The sequence below is a fragment of the Calidris pugnax genome, unplaced genomic scaffold (assembly GCF_001431845.1).
Source record: "Calidris pugnax isolate Ruff unplaced genomic scaffold, ASM143184v1 scaffold262, whole genome shotgun sequence".
Lineage (NCBI taxonomy): Eukaryota > Metazoa > Chordata > Aves > Charadriiformes > Scolopacidae > Calidris > Calidris pugnax.
The window spans coordinates 1,277,857-1,299,105 of NW_015091043.1; the positions used below are offsets into that span (position 1 = coordinate 1,277,857).

The 21,249-nt window shown below is 39.7% G+C and overlaps 1 protein-coding gene across 1 annotated transcript in view; it reads right to left on the reverse strand.

Annotated features, from left to right (window-relative positions):
* Window positions 1-21,249, reverse strand: part of SVEP1 (sushi, von Willebrand factor type A, EGF and pentraxin domain containing 1) — a 131,896-nt gene that overhangs the window by 55,194 nt on the left and 55,453 nt on the right. Inside the window, exons 7-22 of the mRNA XM_014956427.1 lie at window positions 20,287-20,484; window positions 17,732-17,850; window positions 16,229-16,358; window positions 15,467-15,574; window positions 15,121-15,252; window positions 13,575-13,769; window positions 12,364-12,485; window positions 10,374-10,482; window positions 8,262-8,450; window positions 7,698-7,931; window positions 7,021-7,182; window positions 6,126-6,287; window positions 5,173-5,334; window positions 4,479-4,573; window positions 3,377-3,473; window positions 95-208 (exon numbers count right to left, since the gene is read on the reverse strand). Of these exons, the coding sequence (XP_014811913.1) occupies window positions 95-208; window positions 3,377-3,473; window positions 4,479-4,573; window positions 5,173-5,334; window positions 6,126-6,287; window positions 7,021-7,182; window positions 7,698-7,931; window positions 8,262-8,450; window positions 10,374-10,482; window positions 12,364-12,485; window positions 13,575-13,769; window positions 15,121-15,252; window positions 15,467-15,574; window positions 16,229-16,358; window positions 17,732-17,850; window positions 20,287-20,484 (2,328 nt within the window). The remainder of the gene's footprint in view (window positions 1-94; window positions 209-3,376; window positions 3,474-4,478; window positions 4,574-5,172; window positions 5,335-6,125; window positions 6,288-7,020; window positions 7,183-7,697; window positions 7,932-8,261; window positions 8,451-10,373; window positions 10,483-12,363; window positions 12,486-13,574; window positions 13,770-15,120; window positions 15,253-15,466; window positions 15,575-16,228; window positions 16,359-17,731; window positions 17,851-20,286; window positions 20,485-21,249) is intronic.

Below are 21,249 nucleotides of genomic sequence, written 5' to 3' on the forward strand. Positions count from 1 at the left end.
GATGTGGAATTATATAGCCCTTGTGTTTTGTGTTATCTACTTGGCAGAGGAACAATGCCTGTCTGAAGAAGAGCTATGAAGTGAAACAAATTACCTGAATAGCCTGGTTGACAATGGCAAACAAAGGTCCCAATGCCATCTTTACACATCCCTTTGTTGTGACAAGGAGATGACTTACACTCATCAACTTCTGTTTCACATTTCAAGCCTAGAATGCAAAATAAAGGACTGAACACATGGAGAAAAAATTTTAAATTATTCAGAAACATAGGAGTCATGACTACTCGATGTAGGAAAACATGATTGATTACTTGCGTCTGTTACCAGACGTTCAGGTTTATTACATTCTCTTTAGGTTGTGTTTTAACACCAGATCTGAGACAAAATTCTATTAGAAAGGTAGGATGCACATCAGGCATCAGACTGATTGGTTCCAGATAGTGGCATTTTATACCTATGGCAATTAACAGAGGTCACTGTGTTGTAGTAAAGTTGATATTAACTAGAAAAATGAAATGTAACATGTAATTGAAGCAAAGAAGGGAATCTGCTATTGCTGCTAAAAGTCCTCTATTCGGCCCCAACACCATTTATAGAGAAACAGTAACTAGACATGATTTATCTAATAACTAATTATTAGAAAATGTAGCTTTGTTGATAAGCAGGATATTGCTGTCAAGAGAGTGATGAACTGTAGATCTGGTCAGCAAACCGTGAAAACCACACAGAACTGCCAAGATTAGAGGAGAAATAGGTAAAGGGAATTTCTTCAGGGGAAGATTGCGACCACCGACTCATTGACCACCTATCCAAATGATACCACTTCCTCAAAAGAGATCACTGGAAGGAGAAAACAGAGTCTATGTGCTAATTTACATAGGAAGTGAAGAAATCTCGACCAATCATTAAAGAGAATAACAATGAATGTGTACTAACTGCTAGAATATGAAATGATCAGTGTATAAAAAGGGGAATTTTTGAAACAAAGGTGTGCTCCCTTGGGACGACCACCCAATTTCTGCACATTAATGGAATGAACTTGGCAATACCTCTGCTCTCTGTGTTATTGGCTTGCGCACTGGGTAAAGAACCCAGATTTGGGACAACAACTTCTTGATAATAGCTGAACAGTAAGTCATCTGTTTGCTTTGAAGCAATTTGGTGGTGCAATTCCTCCCATACCTCCTTGAGGCCACTCCATCCTTTGTGTGATTTGCCCCCCAAACTGGGACACTTAATAATGCAATGGACCAGAATTGTTATGTCAACCCATTAACACCTAATGGGGCACACAATGGTCCAACATAAAAGAAAGAAAGTGAAAGGTAGTGGACCAGAACATTGTGTAGACCCTTTAGCTCACCTGGGTCCTGTCTCTTATCAACAGCGGTAATTGGTCACTCCTGACAATTTATGGATCGTGGCCCAGAGAGACACCAGAACTTCAAGATCTAACAAGTTCTAGGCTTGCGCAACTGGTGGAAAGTACCAGAATATCCCATTTTCTGAGTTGGGCTGAAGTGGAAAAGTACCTGGTGAAAGTACCTTGGACCCTATAAGTAGCAATTCCAGAAAGACCCTTTGAGCTTTTCTGGATTGCAGTGGGCTGTGACCAGCATCTCCCCTAAGCTGGGATGCCACTCCAGCAGATATCTCAAGAGCAAGTGCAAGGTTCTGCACCTGGGCCGGAACAATCCTCGCCACCAATACAAACTAGGGGGTGAGGTGTTGGAAAGCAGCCCTGAGGAAAGGGACTTGGGGGTGCTGGTGGACGAGAAGCTGGACATGAGCAGGCAGTGGGCAGTTGCAGCCCAGAAGGCCAATCGCATCCTGGGCTGCATCAAAAGAAGCGTTGCCAGCAGGTCCAGAGAGGTGATTCTGCCACTTTACTCTGCTCTGGTGAGACCTCACCTGGAGACTTGTGTGCAGGTCTGGAGCCCTCAATACAAGAAGGACATGGACCTGATGGAGAGGGTCCAGAGGAGGGCCACAAGGATGATCAGGGGGATGGAGCACCTCTGCTACAAGGACAGGCTGAAGGAACTGGGGTTGTTCAGCCTGGAGAAGAGGAGGCTCCGGGGTGACCTAATAGCAGCCTTCCAGTACCTGAAGGGAGCCTCCAGGAAGGCTGGGGAGAGCCTGTTTACAAAGGCCTGTAGTGACAGGACGAGGGGAAATGGCTTCAAGCTGGAGGGGAACAGATTTAGATTGGAGATTAGAAGGGGGTTCTTTACTGTGAGGGTAGTGGAGCACTGGAACAGGTTGCCCAGGGAGGTGGTTGAGGCCCCATCCCTGGAGATATTCAAGGAGAGGCTCGACGAGGCCCTGGGCAACCTGGTCTAGTTGGGGGTGTCCCTGCTGACTGCGGGGAGGTCGGACTAGATGACCCTTGGAGGTCCCTTCCGGCCTGGGAAATTCTATGATTCTATGATTAAAAGGCCAGGACGAGTCAACCCTCTCAAGTCTCTGTTATCATCTACTGAGGAATGTTGATGCATTGTGAGTATTTACTCCAAACTCTAGAAGAATGAAATTTTAAACATAGGCTAGCCTCTCTTTCACCTACCTCTCTATCCACGTGTCTCTAATATACACATGAACTTTTATGAATGTGACTGTTCTTATACTTTAGTGGGTCCAAATACTTTCTGTCTGTGCACGTGTAAGGAGTCAAAAGGGGCACCCGTTGCCTCACTGGAGTCGCCCACTGCGAAGGGATCTTTGGTCACGTGTGTCTGTGTGTGTGTGTGACCCCCTTGAGTGGTCTGGGCTTGTATGCTTGTGCTCATATGTGTATGTGTTGATTTAGGACACCTCACTGTAATTTACTGTGAATCTTGTCATCTTTTGAATCTGTAATTAAGTTGCTCTTCAATTATTTTGTTAAATGACTTTGTAAATCCTTAAATTGGTTAATGATTAAGTGCTGCTAAAATTCAACCTTTTGATATGCCTCAAATCATTACTAAATTTTGAATTGCTGCTAAGTCATAGCTGTGTCAAATATTTCCATCCATGACAAGCAACTGGGAAGCTAACAGTGAAAAGGAATACAGGCAGATCTGGTGGAATTAGCTGCTGAGAGTGCAAATTTCCAGCTTTTGCTAATCACACTGTCAAGTGATAGGATTTTCAAATCCACTTGCTCAACTAAAAGAAATTCCATTCAAAATCCTTTTTTGCCAAACACAATATAATTCAGTGAGAACATTTCTTTTGAGGAACTACTTCTTTTCTTATCTATGGTAAATCTGTAATGGATGTTGCAATTAGTTAGGCTATACTCTTGCACTGAAATATTTTGCTCCCTTATGCTTGCTCATGTTAAGGTATGTATAGACATGTTAGCTCTTCCACCTGCTTCTCTGTTTTTTACCTGTATATCCACGTGGGCATATGCAAATATATCCAGTTCCCAACTGTTTGCATGTCCCATTATTGTGGCATGGTTCCAGGAAACACTCATGAAAGACCTGCTGGAGGCAAGAATAACACAATTACAGTGAAGGTGGAAATACAGGTGGAACAAAACCAGCAAAATGTGATCATCACATTTGTTCCCTTAGAACTTTCTTAGCCATGATTAACAGGTGACATTTTACATACTATCTTTTATATGACAGTTCTCCACTTTGCATCCTTTTACACTGGCTAATCACTTCCTGCTACGGGTCATCAGGTGAACTGGTGGGGAACTTCACTGTATGGCATTATTTTTTTTCTAACGTAGCAAACCTGAATTCAGCCCTTGAGTAAATGGTCAAATAAAACCACAAGAGATCAGTTTGTCATCTGCCCATATGTTATATAAAGATTCAGGCCAAATTTACCATCAGTCATCTTTGCTCCTGTTTTCACAACATCCTAACTTCAGACTCAAACAAAGTTGTCTTGTCAGAGTTACAGACTCGGGGGTAGGTGGCAGGGGAAGGGGGGCATCTCTGGCAAACACTGTTTCTGGAGCAGTTTCTATTACATGAGGAGTTGCCCGTGTTTCAAAGCGGGTACCCACTGCAGAAGGGAGCTCTGCTTGCCTCCCCTCTAGTGTATCTATGTTGCAATATGTAAAACAAAGATTTTATAACTGGGACTTAGATACCTGGTAGGATTTTCTGCAATTCAGCATACGGAAGACATCTGAGTGTGGTCAATGTACTTTTTATAGATTGGCTGAACCTCCACCATGGAGTTTACACTTCTTTTATAAGTGTGATATATATATTTCATGCATCAGGTGAAGGCTTCAAGTCCAGAATTTAAGATCGCCAACAGCTGATGCAGTCTGCTTTGTTCAGCAAAAGTGCTTCTATGACCAGAAAGAAAGTATGTGTGTTCCTGTCATGACCATCGCTCTCATGTCTTCAGAAAATATAGTCAGCATAACAATTACATTTAAAAAGGTCTTAAGTCATTTATGGCTGCATAAGGCACTCTTTCTTTCATTTGAGATAACACTGGAAAATATATCTTGTCCTTGCCTGACTGCTGACTTTGTACTGCTTGCTGATATTTTCTGGAGAGGCTGGTACCATCATTACACTTTCCTCAGCTGCTGAAAAAGTGGACCCAAAACCTAAAGAGGAAAGATACGAAAGTTGTGTTAATAATACTGTATGGAAAGGTCCCTCCCTATTACACGAAGATGTAATAATTGCATGTTAGTAATGAAGCTAAATATATGCTGAAAAAAGTGAATTCGTGGGAATAAAAAACAAACTTTACAGTAACCACACAGTATTTTATATATATATTACACTTATGTATTTGTAAGCACATACGTTTCTAAAACAAATCTATGTGTACCTATAAAATATATTTTATGTGTATTTATACACATACATACATGCACATAGATATTTGTGTATATGCATTTGGATGTCATATGACTCTCTTTATAGTGTATATATAGTAAACATGTACAACGTGTGTGTGTGTGTGTATACACACTCTGTAGATGTATGCTCTGTTATTGAGCTTTGGTATGTATCACAGAGCCACTCCTACATAACACAGAGGCAACAACCATTAGGCAAAACCAGCTGTGAACTTCACTGGTTGAAATTGGAGGTCTACATTTGTTAGGAAATTGATGTTTTCTGCTAAGACTACTGCCTGGCCACCCTTTTGATGTTCCCTCTATTCACTTTCTCCAGCAGAGACAATTTGACATACTTGAACAATCTGTGATGGATCTGGCACCAATGACTGTTGTTGTTCCATAAAAGGGACAAGACAAGCAGTAGGACTTTCCCGGGTCTGGTTGATAGTAGTCTCTGGGACAAGGGTAGCAAGGTGTCAAACCTGTACGAGAGAACTCGCCTGCAAGACATGGTACTGCAAGAACAAAAGAACATTTTTTGAGTGATCACTTGAACCTCCACTCTACCTCCCCCCTACCTCTTACTGGTTATCTCCTCTCCTCTGCCCCCCAGTTTCTCCTCAGACTTAAAGGAACAGGGTGAAACCTACCAGGAATTCACAGCTCTAAGAAATGCTTATTTAAATTGTGCTGTTAGGTGACAAGTGGCTCTCAAAGAACTACGGAAATATCTGGGAATATTTCTGTCTATCTATCTATTCCCTATGCTGCTCTGGAGACAGCTTTCAAACGTAACTTCCCTTCCATCTCTCACACTTTTTTTTTTTAGAATTTTTTTTTTCCTTCAAGACTATTTCCCCTGCAAATCCTTCTGGCAAAGCTTCCCAAAAACAGTTGAGGACAATTTCTTGAAAAAAGTTACAGAAGAAACTGTGTAAAAATTCAGCATTTTTGTACAGAAGATTGTGGAAGCTGTTCCAGAGACAATAGTGACAAACATCCTGATATTCCCTTTCTCTTCTGTAAGGGAAAAGATTTTATTTTCATGTATCATATATCTTATTTTATTAATCTTTAGATGAGAATCCATCTTGGAAATGAGAAGGAGGGCATTTGAAATAATCAGGGTATCGGGAAATGACCTGCAATTTTGCTGGGAAATCCTGCTTGGTCCACACTTAATCAGAAGTGGAATTCAATCTTAGGCAGATGGATTGGATTAGACTAGATTAGCTGATGTTTAAACAACATTTAGAAATTCCTAGAATTTAATTAAAAAAATTTAATAGCCCTTTTTGTTACAAACCTCCACAAGCTGAGACATCCACTGCACCTCTTTTAACTGTTGATGTATTTTCTGGGCAAGAGATGCAACTCCTGGATCCAAATGCTGGTTGGTATGTGCCAAGTGGACATGTTTCACAGGTCTCAAGACCATTAGGTGAATATGTTCCCTGCTTGCACTGAGCTATAAGGCAGAAGAATTCATAAAGATTAAGCAATGTCCAACAGGAAACATGGCTCCTAATCTCTGAAAGTAATGCTGCAATCACAATACATGACACAGGGACTTTTATTTCTAGAGTTTACTCTACTCTGAAGGATTTAATGGGTACAAAGGGTCAAAAAAAAAAGGCATTGTGGTAAGTGACTGATAGTGCATTGTGAATTATTAATCAGCTAATTATATTTTTATCAGCTTCACAGATGACTTATTGCAACTCAGTTACTCATTTTTAATCAATAAAACCAATGATAAGACAATAAACATGAAATAAAACTAGCAACTTATTTTCCAGAACACGTAACAAGGAGATTGTGGTGCTGAGGTGCTCCGTGCCAGAGCACTGTGGTGTAGGATGCAGAGATTTCATCTTTGACTATGGGAGGATGGAGAGAGGCTGGCAAGGAAAAGAATAGCATTGTTTTAAGTGTATTAGTCTCTGCAAAATGGGCTCAATCTCACAGAATGAAGACAGAAATGACAAAAAGCTTCAAAGGTCAGTTCTTCTTCAAACATCTGCCCAGGTATCCTGCATGCCACAGCAGCGGTGAAGACCTGGATTTTTCTCTTTACATATGTATCAAGGGGCAGTTAGGACTGCTCATTCCACAGGCTAACCTCATTCCAATAGTCTGATGGACCAAAAGGATGCACCAGGCATTCAGAAGTGGCTGTTGGAAGAAGACAAAGTTCTTACCTTTGCATTCAGAGATGCTCCTAGAGTGCAGATACTCTGTATAGGTACCAGATGGACAACTTTTGCATTCCAGCTGCCCTTCCTCATCTTGGTAGGATCCAGTCCAGCAGCTTTCACAGGTATGATGCTCCAGGGAATAATAGGTACCCAAAGGGCAGTTGACTGTAATGGTGGAAACATAAGGGTCCCCTCAGAATGCACAGTCATACACACTTGTCTTGCCTCTAGAGATCCCATTTTGTCAAACCCTGTTTATGTGAAACATGACTCTGTTCCACAGCAAATGAGGTACCTCTCTGGAACACAGCAAAGATCTCACTATGCACAGAAAATGGAATCCAATTCCCTATCTTAGCTACACATCACCCACAAGACTAATAGGGTTAAAAGACTGCATTCCAAGCACGGTTTTCCTGTGTATCACCAAGTGTGGATATGCCTGACTTCCCCATGGGAGTGGAATTCTGGGTACAAAAGCATCCCTTTTCCACAGGCCTTAGTTAGGAACATAAACATTCTCTGGAAGTCAAACTGCGCAAAGCATTTTTGCAGTTTATTGTTCTGGGAGACCACAAGCCCTGGACTGTGTCAAACCATAACCCTCTGCAAACATCCTCTAAAACCTTGCTTTTCAAAAGGATTCCAAATACACGTAAGGAGCAAGTTATCTGGCTTACCACACATTCTTCCTCTCAGCACAGAACCAGGCCTGCAGAAAAGAAAGGCCTTCTCAGTCTCCAGTGAGTTGCTGTCAGCTACAATGAGTTCGGATGCAAACTGAAAAGAATACATGGGCTCCTTATTGAGAGTCCTATTCAGCCTGTTCGTGATCGTCTCCAGAGTTTTAAGGAGCCGCCGCTGGTTTTCCAGTTCCAATGTATCATTCCTTTCATCAGGCAGTGGCACGCTAGCTGGGATACAAACAGAAAACACAAAAAAGCACACGGATTTTACAGTCAGCACCCCATACTCTGGGGTACATCAACAGTGTGACACTCAAGCTTGCCAATGGTAAGTGGAAAGGAGGCCATGTGCACAATGCTCTCCATGAACATAAGACTATGAACTTGCCCCCAGGCAGAAAGTCTGTGATGAAATGGGGTTGTGAACAACTCCAAAAAACTGCCTTCTGCATCTCCAGCAGACTTTGTGAACTGAAGACTAAGTTTTACTGAATGTATTAGAAACACGTTTTTTAAAAGGAAGCAATAAGAGAAGGATGATATTTTGACTTCTTTCACCTGTGATGTTAAATATTAACTTGATTTTGTGGTCGGTCATTGGAACATTCAACTTATGCCTTTTGACTCGAGCAGGTGCTGCCTTTACAGAGGCAGAGAGACGCTTGGATAAGTCTTCTTCTTGTGCTGTATCAACAAAATCATCATAGGAATAATCCAACTGGTTTGCTGTCCCCCAGCCAGCAGGTCCTGTGAGGCATTAAGAAAGAAGAAAAAGAGAAGCAGCATCATGTGGAAAGTAAGTGCCTGTACGTATTTCTAAAATACATCCCCAATAGAACGGGGTCTGTTTAAAGCTCCAGAGACAAAGTGTGCTGGCTTTGCCTCCACACACATGCCTCTTATACCAGCATTTTGACTAAAGAAAAATGAGAAACCAGTCTCACTCCTTGCTGGTATCTTAGAGATCCTGAATTTTGTGGAGCTAGCCAAAGCTTTAAAGTATTACTCTAAAAGTTACAGGCCACAATTCTTTCACTTCCCCTATCTTGCATGGACCCTCCCACACCAGCAACATCTTAAACAATTCCACCTTGCTCCCTCTTCCTCTTCCTGCTCAATTGCAGACAACATGGTCTATGGCACATGTCTCCATCACATCTTCTCACAACTCCTGAATAGTTCTGCCGTCACCTGCCCTCTCAGAAAAGGCTGGTAGCATTACCTTATGACTTTATTCCCCCCAGACCTGCATTTCCTATTATACATAGTGAGTCAAGTTCACCCCCTGTATAACATTCTTCGCCCATAGCACACTTGACCAGAAACCGTAAAACAATTGTAAATGTAAAACATAATCTACCTTTTCATAATGACTAAGTCTAGAGCCGCATGGTCTATTTCATTGACCCAGCTCTTTTAAAAACATGAAGATAAAAATAATCTGCTAATTACTGTTAGCAGTAACCTAGATTATGTTTAATTTACAGTGGAAATTAGTGTCACAGCTTTGCTCTTAACACCATGTGAGAATTCCACATGTAATTTTCTAAACTGCTGTTTCTTATGAGCTGAGGGGAGTTCTCCTCTCCTGCCTCCCCAGTGTAAGATGATGTGAAACTCCAGCAAAACAGCAACAAGGTTATTCTGATAAGGGGTTGACATGACCCAGAAAAGAATAGGACCCTACACCCCATGTCCTCAACACTCTTTCCTACAAGAGCTTTTACAAGTTAGCTGCAGCTGTCACCAGTATTCATCCTTACCCTGATGACAACTGCAAACTGAACACCCAGGCCCTCCTTCCTCCCAGCTCCCCCTGTGTCTGATTACAAACAAATGTGCTTTTAAACTCAGTGAAACATGATTAAAAGGTGAGAATAAGCGGGAAGTTCTATCAAGTAACTCCACCATAAACCTGTGAAAGAGCCACAGTCCGATGACAGAATACGTATGCTGATGCTGATCTGCCAAAATGCCTCCTGCTAATGTCAGCTACCTGCTTTTAGCTTTTCTGCTCTGAGCACCCCCATGGGACTGAGAAATGCCTAGAATAGCAGCAGTACAACATGGACACTAACATGTCCAAAAATGGACTGAAAATGACAAGTTACTTGGCATAAAGCAAAGTGAGAATAATCACTAGGACTTGTCAGAATTTTCACTCTGATATAGAGTCAGTCATCCTGCAAAACCTGCCCTTGCAGACAGGAAGCAATTTCATAGCTAATGGGCAAAATTCAAATTGTATAGCTCTGCACTGTGAAGGTACTGTGCTGTGTGCTGATCTGAACCAGCATCAGTGATGCTCCTGATTTTCTTAATAATATCCAGAACCATCTACCCTACTTTTTCAGTATTTTGAAACTGTATGTTTTTAAAAAGTTACTTTCTTCCAGGCTAACCAAGCAGGTTTGTGCTTTTTTAACCCTTCCCATCATGAGGCATCTCAGTAAAGTTTTCCTCTACACTGTATAGGAAGCAGTATCACAACCAAACAGCAAATATTTCCATAATATATTTATAAACCTATTATGTAATTGTTTAGTATCTTAAGAGGTCTATAGATACTATGAAAAAAATACCTCACACAACACATTGTGTACTTCAGAACAAAAGGAATTATGCTGCATTAAACCTGGATAGCTAAGAATCTAGGCAATATATAATTACCAATGGCAAATCCATTTTCGTAATCATAATTATATTCCAAGCAATGCTTCTGTGTCTGATCTTCCAATCTGCAGTCAATATCATCAACATCATTACAGAATGATGGGACCTTCCAACATAAAGAAAAATAACATTAAAAAATAAACCCACATAGGCCCCACCCTCAACTTATAAAAACTTCTAGTTACAATGTAAAGTACTGGTCCTGCCAGACACACTAGAATTATCCTTTCATGTCTCTTATATGCCTGGCAAGGTCTGCTGAAGGAAGTATGTTCTATTGATACAGCTGGGAAATAAGATGGCAACTTGTAGGCATACAACCTTTTTGTTATAGAAGATCTTTTTTTATAACATGTTTCTTCAGTTCAGTTAACTACTCTTACATGTGAAATCCCAAAATACAAAATCAAGTTCAGTTTGTTTCTTCCTGCTGAAGATGACAGGAGAGATGACATCTCTGAAAACATCTGTGGTTTTTCCAGCTATGTAACTTGTAATTCTGTCTGGTTTAGGACAACGCTGTCACTTTGTGTCTAGCCTTACTTCTTCATATCCACCTCTCCCTACCCATGGAAAGGGACTTAAGCATCCCACAAGGGACCTCAGAGAACGAGGGAAACCATCTGAGAAGGACAGAAATTACAGAAAAGAAAACTCAACAGAAACCTTTCTAGTATTGTTGATTTCTTCTCTCCATAAAATCAGTGGAGATTAGATAAGAACAGATGGATGCATGATATTTGATAAAATCTATGTTTCTTTTCCAGAAGGTTTCAAGACAGTTGGGCTCTAGGTCATGTTTTGGAATTGCTTTGCTTTTTCCACATCAATTTTCATTGGAAAGATGGCTCCTGCTGATTCCTCCCCTCTTTTCGGATCTCTGCTAGAATTTCAAATGGTTGAGAATAGGAATAGGTCTATTCAAAACAGCTTTTTTTGATTGTTTTCCCAGATTGTTGCATTTTGATGTAATTGCTTGGGCAAGTCACTATGCATTTTTTCCCTTATTAACTTTTGCTTGCCGATAGTAAAAGTCTAAGCAATGGAACCTGGTGTAAGTTTTCAGCCATTTGACAAGGGCTACTGACATATATTCCAAAGATGCAGGACTTTGTCCATTAGCTGCATTTGCTAATAGTGCTTTTTACTTAGTAGAGAAGCCTTTAGCATATGGGTCTTGACCTGCAAAAAAATCTGTAATTGTATAGTGTTTTCTTCTGGAACGATGCTATCACACTAGAAACTGACATCCACTTCTGAGACCAAAACTCAAAGTCCTCCTGCTTCTGCTTTGCAGCTGAGGACAGACAGTAGATAAGAAGCCAGACTGTGATATTGAAGTGAAAAGCAAGAGACATGGTAGAGAAGGAGCATGTTACCCCTTCAAATTCAGTGTCTTGTAGTTCTTAAAGATATGAGTGAGAACTTAAGAAACTCAAGAAATTTAAGCAAATTATTTAAATCTCTACTACAGCATTTAAATGCCTGGACCAGATGTGGAACTTATCACGTATATTCATTTATGTTATATGGCTATATGTTATACATACTTATATAATATACAGATATTTTATAATCACATCCAACTTTCAAAAACAACACTGAGGTTAGGGGACAATTGACTGGGGTTTTCAAAACTGTAGAGGTTCTCTTTGGAAGCCTACTGAAAATCTGTGAGTGCCAGGCACTCCAGGTTCCACACATAGAATTGGACAATTTTATGAATTGTGTCCTATATAGCACCGTGTTGAAGACTGAATTGAATTACATTAAAACACCAGTGAATCATTTATTTTTAAAGGAGACTTGTCATCTACAGAAAAATCACAAATTTCATTTAGCGGTTTCTGTTTTCATACAAGCATTTTAGCAGTTTCTGTTCTTCATACAAGCATTTTCCTTGTATGAAATTAGTTGGCTGGGAAAAGTAACAAAGAGGTACATTTTCTAAAACGTATGTAAAAGGAAGGAGTATTTACTAACCTACCATTTTACCAAGTGCACTCTGGAATGCATCAGTAAAGCTATTTAGAAGGCTGTTGTCATCACATCGTGTTGCTTTGTAGAGCATCTCAAAGGATTTGAACCCATGGTTTGCAAAACGATTTACTGAAAAATGTTGGAGAAATAAATTTTTACTGGTCAGTGCAGGAGTTTCAGAGCTAAAAGCAAGATCATTAAGGCTAAAACTGGAATACACTAAGTTAAGAAGCATTGTCTTTACATCAGCAATCTACATTCCCCATGTTTCACACATCGAAATGGACCATGCACACCTCAGGCAATGCAGTTGAATATGACCATTTGACAGGTATCAAATTTATTGGGGAAGCCAACAGACATTTAAAAAAGGTCTGCCATTTATCTATTTCAGCATTTTGTTAATGGGAGAAATCAGTAAACTGTCGACTACACTCCATACTTACTTTCTACTGAGAGAGAATAAATAAATATTAGAAGACCTATTACTAATCTTTCTAGGCTAAATAAGAAAACTCTCATCCAGAATTTAAGCAAATCAAAGTCCCTAATTGTCCAACTAACAGATTTTGAATTGATAGGTAGCTCTGAAACATAACTCTCATTTGGTTGAAACACTGCTCTCATTGGTTGAAACACTGCTCTCAATTGCTGAAAGCAAAGAATCCACTCTGATGGAAGCAGATGCAACATGGTGCCAAGACTGGCTTCATATGTAGCTTTAATTTATTATTAAAATGTCACCAAAGCTGGGAAATTCCACAAACAAAGCTTTGCACATATTCACCTCAAAGCAAATACATAAATGCTTCTGATTTGGTGATAATTAGTATGTAAGCACAGCACACACTGTGTGTTTGGACCAGTAAGTTGCAAATACTGTTGAAATTCCTATTGAAAAGACACTGCTAGTGTTTGTAAACAAACTGTTTCAAATACCAATTCAAAATAATGGCAGAACTTGTCTACTTTGCCATATTTGTTATTTTGTGATTCTCAGGATTCAAATTCACAGCTACTTTTGTGTTTTAGACAGCTTCTGAAATAATATATGTAGGAACTTTCAGGCATTCTTTCACAATATTTGTAACATTTGGAGGCAGAGGACAGAGATCATTACGAATAGAAGTCATAATTTCTAAAATATTTTCATTTACTTCCTCAGTAAACATAGCGTTTGATGAGTTGCAGATTCATTTTAATAACTGTAAGACATACAAGAACAGCCAGGCCACTCTGGAGAATAAGGCGGCTTCCAGACACCATCCTCATATGCACAATAGTAGTTTTCACTCGATCCTTCTGAAAAACTATAACCCTCTGCACAGTGCAATGTGCAATTAACTCCTGCTTCATCTGACGTGCATTTAAAATCACCATTCACAGGCTCAAAGGAGATTTCACAGGGTGAACCTATGAAAAATACAAAGATTTATATATTGATGAATGTGGTGAAGTGAGAAAGTACACCAGAAAACAGCACTGATAAGATTTCCAAAAGTACCTAATTATCAGCCTGATCTTGCCTCTGTTGAAGTCTGTGGAAGTATTATTTCTTACTTCTATAAAGGCAGGATCAGGACACTGCAAAATTATTCTCAAACTCTGCCACTGGAATTTGAAATCCAGAAACATGAAGACTTAAAAAAATTATGATACATGTGAGAAATGAAAAAAAACCACCCAGGAATGCAAGACCCAAACCTTTCTGTACTTCATCCAAGGTATGTACTTACTAAGATAATACAAAACATTAAGTTTTTACATGAACTTTTGTACAATAGGTTATAGTAAACTACATTACATCTTGAATTCTGAAATAAATATTATACATTCTGCAATATTGCAACAGCACATGGACTTGTCAGAATCATCTTAGGAGACACTGACTGTAAAATTCCAGTTATGATTTATTTTACAGGCCAATTGTGAAGGAGATTGTGAATGTCTGAAAACATTATGTCAAAAACACCGAACCACAAAGTCTGAGGTGGTGTAGAACTTAAAATAAAGCCGATTTTAAGCACCGGCTTGCTCTTGCTAAGATTTACAGCAAATCAGAGACCAGCACATCCATTTGCAACTTACCTTTTCTAAAACCTATAACCAAAATACCAGTCAGCGTGATTTTAAATTCTTTCTTCAGTAGCAGATTTTTTTTATAGAAATGTCCAACTGAGACATAAGCACCAGAGAGCAGAGATGAAGTAGAATTTTCATCCATAATACTTCACCTTCCAAATTATTGATTGGCCTTTAAAGAAGAATGTGAACCGTGGGGGAAAGGTGCCTATGCAATAAACACAAATGCACCCGTATATATATAGGTACAGATAGCTTTTAAAATCTAAAGAGTGTTCTAGTATCTGCTACAATATTTGTAGGTGATTATAGAAATATTTCCATGAAGTTTTCCTTTTTACCTACAGATTTGCAGTAAGACTTCAGTAACACCTATTAATTCATTTCACATGATATCTGTCACTGAGAAAAATGTGGATCAATTACTGTAAGTTCTACTGCTTAATGAATCACAATTTCAGCGCTCTTGTGGCCCGATTTGAATGTCCAGGACCAAACTCACTGCTTTATTCATTGGTACTAACAAATATCCTGACCGTCCTCAAGTTACCCCAATATAAAACAGGAATACATAAAAGAAAAGGTGCAGGCTAAATGAAAAAATGGAGTCACATTGCATCCTTTATGATATTCAGTTGAAACAATGCCATACACTCTTGACCAGAAGATAAAGGCAACAAACCTTTGATGACAATGTGGATCTCACATGTCCTGTTATTGCCAGAGGGATCCACAGCTGTGTATTGAACTGTTGTCTCTCCTTTGGGAAAGAGATCTCCAGGTGCATGGGTTCTAGTCACAGTCAGTGGAGCACCTAGAAGTGTTAAAAGACAACCTAAAACATCACACCCAACCTTGACAAATGGAGAAGGAAATGAAAGAACATATTCCAAATTATGTGTTCTTAAAAATAAGTAAGTAAAAAAAAGGTCAAAAAAATCCTAAAATCCAAGGGATCAAGGGTGAACATGTTGGAGTTCCCGCAGCCTTTCACTGTTGCGTGCATGTTTTGGGGTGCACTATCTCACCTGAATTGTCTGAAAATTGTGGTTCTTCCCATGTTGCTGGGTACTCATTCTCTAATGCTTGCATGGGTGGTGGAGATCTGCATCTGTCAATTACAGGAGGTTCTGCATCTGCAGAATTTGAAGGGATGGCATGACATTAGCTTACTGAACTGCTGCCATGAAATCTATAATCAGAAGAAGCCAAGTAAACGGCAGTTTTAAGTTACATCAGAAGATACAACAAAGTTTAGGTGCACACTTGTAAGCTGCTGCGAGTGGTAGATGCTGAGGGAATGGACAATAATTCTGCCACTGAACTCATGGTTTCTGTATTGTGTTTGCTTTTTACACAGCAAACCTTGTTTAACAGGACTGCTAAGTAACACAGCTGTCTGTCAGGCATACTTGAACAATGATTTGCATCAGCAACGTGTGAGAACCTTGGAAGTTTTGTTGGACTCTCTCAAGCAAAAAATAAATATATATATGATGAAGGCAGTAAGTGGCAACACAAAAAAGCATTTAATCTACTAATATGAGGAGAAATCTTAGCATTCAGAATGAGCAATAGAACAAAACACAACCCAAACCAAAGATCTGGGGGCAATGACTGCACATTATGCAAACTGTGACCCAAAATCAGCTAGGCAGTTATGGAGGTGATATTACTCCTGGGCTTATACCTGCACACACAGCCACAGTGACTTATAGTCTCTTTCTGCACAAAATCAGTTGTTTTCAACCATGACAGACTATTCCCCACTGATTTTTACCAGCACTTACCAATAACCTTGACACTGAAGGTACAGCTTGCCTCATTGCCCGACTTATCAGCCGCTGTGTAAGTAATGGCAACTTCGCCAATTGGCAGAAGAAATGGTGGTATGAAAGCTGGGGTAACGCGAACTGAGACCTTTTATAGGAAAACACTTGTTATTTAAAAACCAAAGCTGTTTAGTAATCACAACACTCGTGTTTCAAGAAACAGTCACAAAATAATGTTCTTCAGCATCAAGCCTACTCATTCTTAGTACAAATAGCCTCTTCAAGTAATGACGGTGGACTTTGCAACATAGTGCTCCGCTCCCCTTCTCAAGACTTGCCTCCTCTGCAGCCACAGGGATTTACTCAGTCAGGATCCGGACCCTGACCTGCTGTGGTTTACACCACTGTGCATTCAGAAAACTCAAGACCAACTCCAGTCTGTCTCATTGCACTGACCACACGTGAGAACACACGGCTGAGAACGCATGCTGCCTCCAGATGCAGGGGCAGCAGACCCGGGGGATGAGTGGGGCAGTTGTGGGCTCTAAGTACTTACATATCCAGTTTTAATCTACGTATCTTTACAAGTGAGTAGCCCACAGATGCTTCAAAACATCTGGCACCGCCAAGGAACTCTGCATTTGAAGTAAATGACATTTACATGCTGTCTACGACTCTTTCATATGGGTTGTAACTGTCTTAAAGAACTTCTTAAAAGAACTGCCTTAGTAACCTGGTTTCTACAGTTCAGTGAATGACCTTGTGTCAGCAGAGCGACAGTACCTGACCACGGCTACATTACAGCAAAAAATGTGTGAACTTAAACCTTTTTCACTGCGATAGCTCACAGTTTCCAAGTGCAAAAAAATCTTGTGTTTGCAGAAAATTAGAAGCACACACGGAGTCACTATTTCTCTGCTGACTCATGATAAAGCATTCAGCTGCTGTAACTTGATCGTGTCTAAGCCTGTAGGGAATGTTATCCTTTACAAAACAGCTCTGGAGCAAGTTTTCCTTGTAACTCCTTTTCCAGACCTCTAATACCCATAGTAGCCAAAGGCCCAGGTCTGAACTTTGCATTGGATAGGAAAATGAGATTTTTCTTTGTTGCTTGGGAAGCTGAAATGCGTTTTTACTTATCACAGTGTGTTCTTGTTAGCCTCTTAGATTAATGAACTGGTTTACTTCCTTCTGAGAAGAGTTTATTAAACTTCTTCACATTCTAAGAGTTCATTTTTAAAGCAGCTGTCTCCATCTTATAAACAGGGCACATTCTTTCTTTTGACTGCATAAATTAACCATATGAGATTTCATGCACTTAAACACTATGCAGAGCGTCCTGTGACTGCATAACAGAAAATAGACAGAAAATACTGAATTCTCAAGATACAAACTTTTCAGCAGATTTTTCTTCTACTCCTGCTTATCAGAAGAAAAAAATTCCAGTGGTTTAAAAAACTAATTGGAAATAGCTAGTCATAGAAAGACTGCCTCCTGTGAAATGTACAGATTTTAACTTGCCTCATCTCCAGAGTTATCCGCAGCTGTTGGTACCTGCCAGCTGATATTAGCAGAGTTATGATGTTCCAGAGTCTCAGTCTCAATATTTTCTGGACACTGGATCCGAGGAGCTTCAATATCTGATCCAGAAAAAGACAAACTATTTTTATATGTGGGATTATAAAAATAAAATCTCTATAATGGTTAGATTGCAACTTGTTATAACCACTGTTTTCTTGTGCTGCATGGAATATAAATGCACATAATTTTGCAAACTTCCTGTCTCTGACTCTTTTTAATTTTTGCCCATACACTCATACATAAAGAGTGAATTCTTCGGGGGAAGGGACTATGTTTTGCTTTATTTTTGTACATCACTTAGCATAATAAGACTCTGGTTTCTACACGCAACCATAAAACAAGGAATAAATAACACAGAATGAATTTGTTTCTCTTACTCATCCATTCATTACACACATAAAGTCATTAAGAAGGAATGGCTTTTCTATCCTTTCACTGCCCACACACATGACAGGTACAGATGTAAACACTTGTTTCTGATAATCAGTGACTTAAAAAAAAAGGTATTTGTGGCATGATATATGTACAATGAATAAGCCAGTAGTGACTCTCAGATTCCCCGGAGCATGGTGTGGAAGCAACCTGCAAGAAGCAATGGCAAGATTTCTGGCACCCGTTGCTGGAAATGTTTCTTAAAAAACTGATGGTACAAGGTATTATGTAGGACAAATGCAGTCTTCATGTGACATGTGACAACACTGGATCACTTCAAAGGACTGGTGGTACAATATGGGTAACCTCACCACCAACATTTAAGCCTCAAGTTTCTCTGAAATACTTAAACTACTTCTTCATCTCCCTGGCACAGGGCCTCCCAAAACATTTGCGGTCAGGTTATTTTATTGCTGTAGTGTTGTTTGATGAACGGTCTCTAGACTTATGAGACAAGGACAATAGCATTCAGCTCTGAACTCATCTATGCCCCGGAGGCTTTACAACAACTCAGAACTGGTATCACTTATATTTTTATTGCTAAATAGTTCCAGTAAAGACATAACTTAGGAAATTAAACCTCTATAATTAAAAGTGCAAAGCAATAAATACAAATGCTTTTGCCTTCCTCTGAACTCATTCTGATGAAAATTTTATTAGAAATGCATTCTTTTAAATAACTACCAGTTACAGTTCACACTCCCCTGACCACAGCCTTCAGGCTGGGGCAAATTCCACTTAAAAGTGAAATTCTGTAAAAAGACTAATAAATAAGTCAGAAAATGGCTATTTTGAACTGGTCAAGTATGTTGGCAGCAAAATAGAGAGAGACAATAACAAGAATTAAAGCAATTGAAATGCAACTGTTCATTTTTACTAGAGAAGAATAATCTTCAGAGTTTCTTGGTTCCTCTTATTTTAAGGTTTTATGCACTGGTAATATCTAAAAGCTTGAATCCAAGCCATGCTGCTTTATCTTGATCCAAACACTTCAGCTTGCAGCCTTGTGCTAGGATCCCATCAAATATTAAAAACTGTGGCTTGGCACAGGTTTACAAAAAGATTCAGAAAAACAATGTGGTCCATCACAGAGTGGGAAATAATATGTTTAAAGAGAGGGATAAAATCTTCCTGGCCATTACAGAGAAAAAAGTTCCCACCTCAGTTTCTGAAGTGACCTACCATGATGACTGCCATTACTGTTTGCTGTACTGTTCTTTCACCCAGTGGCTGGTGAGGGCCCCAATTTGGGGTAGAAGCATTAGTTCTAGGAGCACAATAGTTCACGAAGAAGTGAATAACATATTCCCAGACAAACTTTTGCTTGTATCCTCCTATAATCTAAAGCCAAACTCCTTCCAGCCCAGTGTGCATGTGTGTAAGGGAATAAATAACCTAACATTTCTAGAAGAGATGGATAAACACGGCAGAACCATACTCAAATGCACATAACCATCTTCTGCCCATCTTTATACTCCTTGTACTTGTTTCAGGCAATTTTGGCCTTAACTTTTAAACACTGTTGCTCCGGGCATGTCAATAGCCATAGTTAGTTCAAAGACAACTGAGATGAACCATCCCTCTGTAGTCTGTCTATCAGCCAGGGTTTACACAGTGTGTACAGATTTGGTCCGACTACAGGGCTTACATAAACCTGAGCTAAACCAGTATTATCATTGTTGTTTTACTAGGAGTATGGGTTCCACTTTGACTATCTTTAAGCTAAGAGCTTTAGCTTCTACTTTGAAATTTCAAATTTACCTGCACATCAGGCCTTTTAGCAGGCAGGTTCCCAACAACAGACTTACGAGATGAATCCCAGGAGAGAAAGCTGATGATGAGCACTATAAGATGGTACTCAAGCAACCTCTGAACTCCACATTTTTATTACAAACTACAAGCAAATCTGACAGCTAAGCTACAATGGCACAGGCAACACTTCTTACAGGCTGTTTAAATCATGCTCTCCCGAGTTCAAACCTGTCCTCACTCAGTTATTTGCTGCATGCTTCCCCTCAGTCCTGCAAACGTGTACACAGAAATGATTTTGTGTGGGTCTCTACCTTTGCACAGAGCCTCCTGGATGTTTGCACTCCATCTTCCAAATGAAATGCACCTTAATTCTTCTGTAGCTCCTGACAAGATGAATCCTTCGGGACAGCTCAGCTGGCACACAGTCCCAGAAACAGCAGGCTCCAGCCCACATCTGGGAGGGAGAACTGTTACACCTGTGGGTTTCTGGAGGACTGGGCAACGCATTTCTACAAAAGAACAGTAGGACATGTCTTTTGACTGACACACAAAAAGCATACACTTAAACAAATCTGCAAATAAAGTCATATGGCAATTCAGACGGAATACAATACTTTTAAAGATTCTGCATATGCTATGAGTGCATCAAAAAAGCAAGACCTTCTAAAGCTTCGTACTCCACAACTGACTGAAGTAAACAGCATCCCATGTATCAGGTCTTCTGTTTTCTTGCTCATGCTTTTCACTGGGACAGAAACATGGTATTTTTCATGCAGCTCCACTATAGTTTACTTTCTCTCTTTTTGGGGGGTTTTGGTTTTTATTTTTTGGACTTGGTTTTGTTTTTTGGACTTGGTCTTGACTGTGTTCAAACCCAGATGCAAAGACTCAGGGTGATGATAAGTGGCAGCTGACCACCTCTGTAAAGTCAGGAAGGGCTGATGGTGGCTTCAAGGTTTAAACCTAAAGATTTTAACTATTTCATGACTAGAACTCACTAAAAATTCTGAAGGCCATTTGCATCAAAGTGTGAACTTCCAAGCCCCACAATGTCTGTAAACGGGTTCAATTGTCAAACAAGCTTTGTTGAATTTTTGAGCTGTTGTTTTTAACATGAGAGGCAAGAAATGTTATTTTTAATTCAGACATGGAGACATTAACAAAGAGGGCAAAAAGGGGTATCTCAGGAATGCAGTTTGTAGACTTTCAGCAGTGTTTGTTACAACAGATAATAGAAACACACACAAGAAAAATACTTTGTTATTTATAGAAAT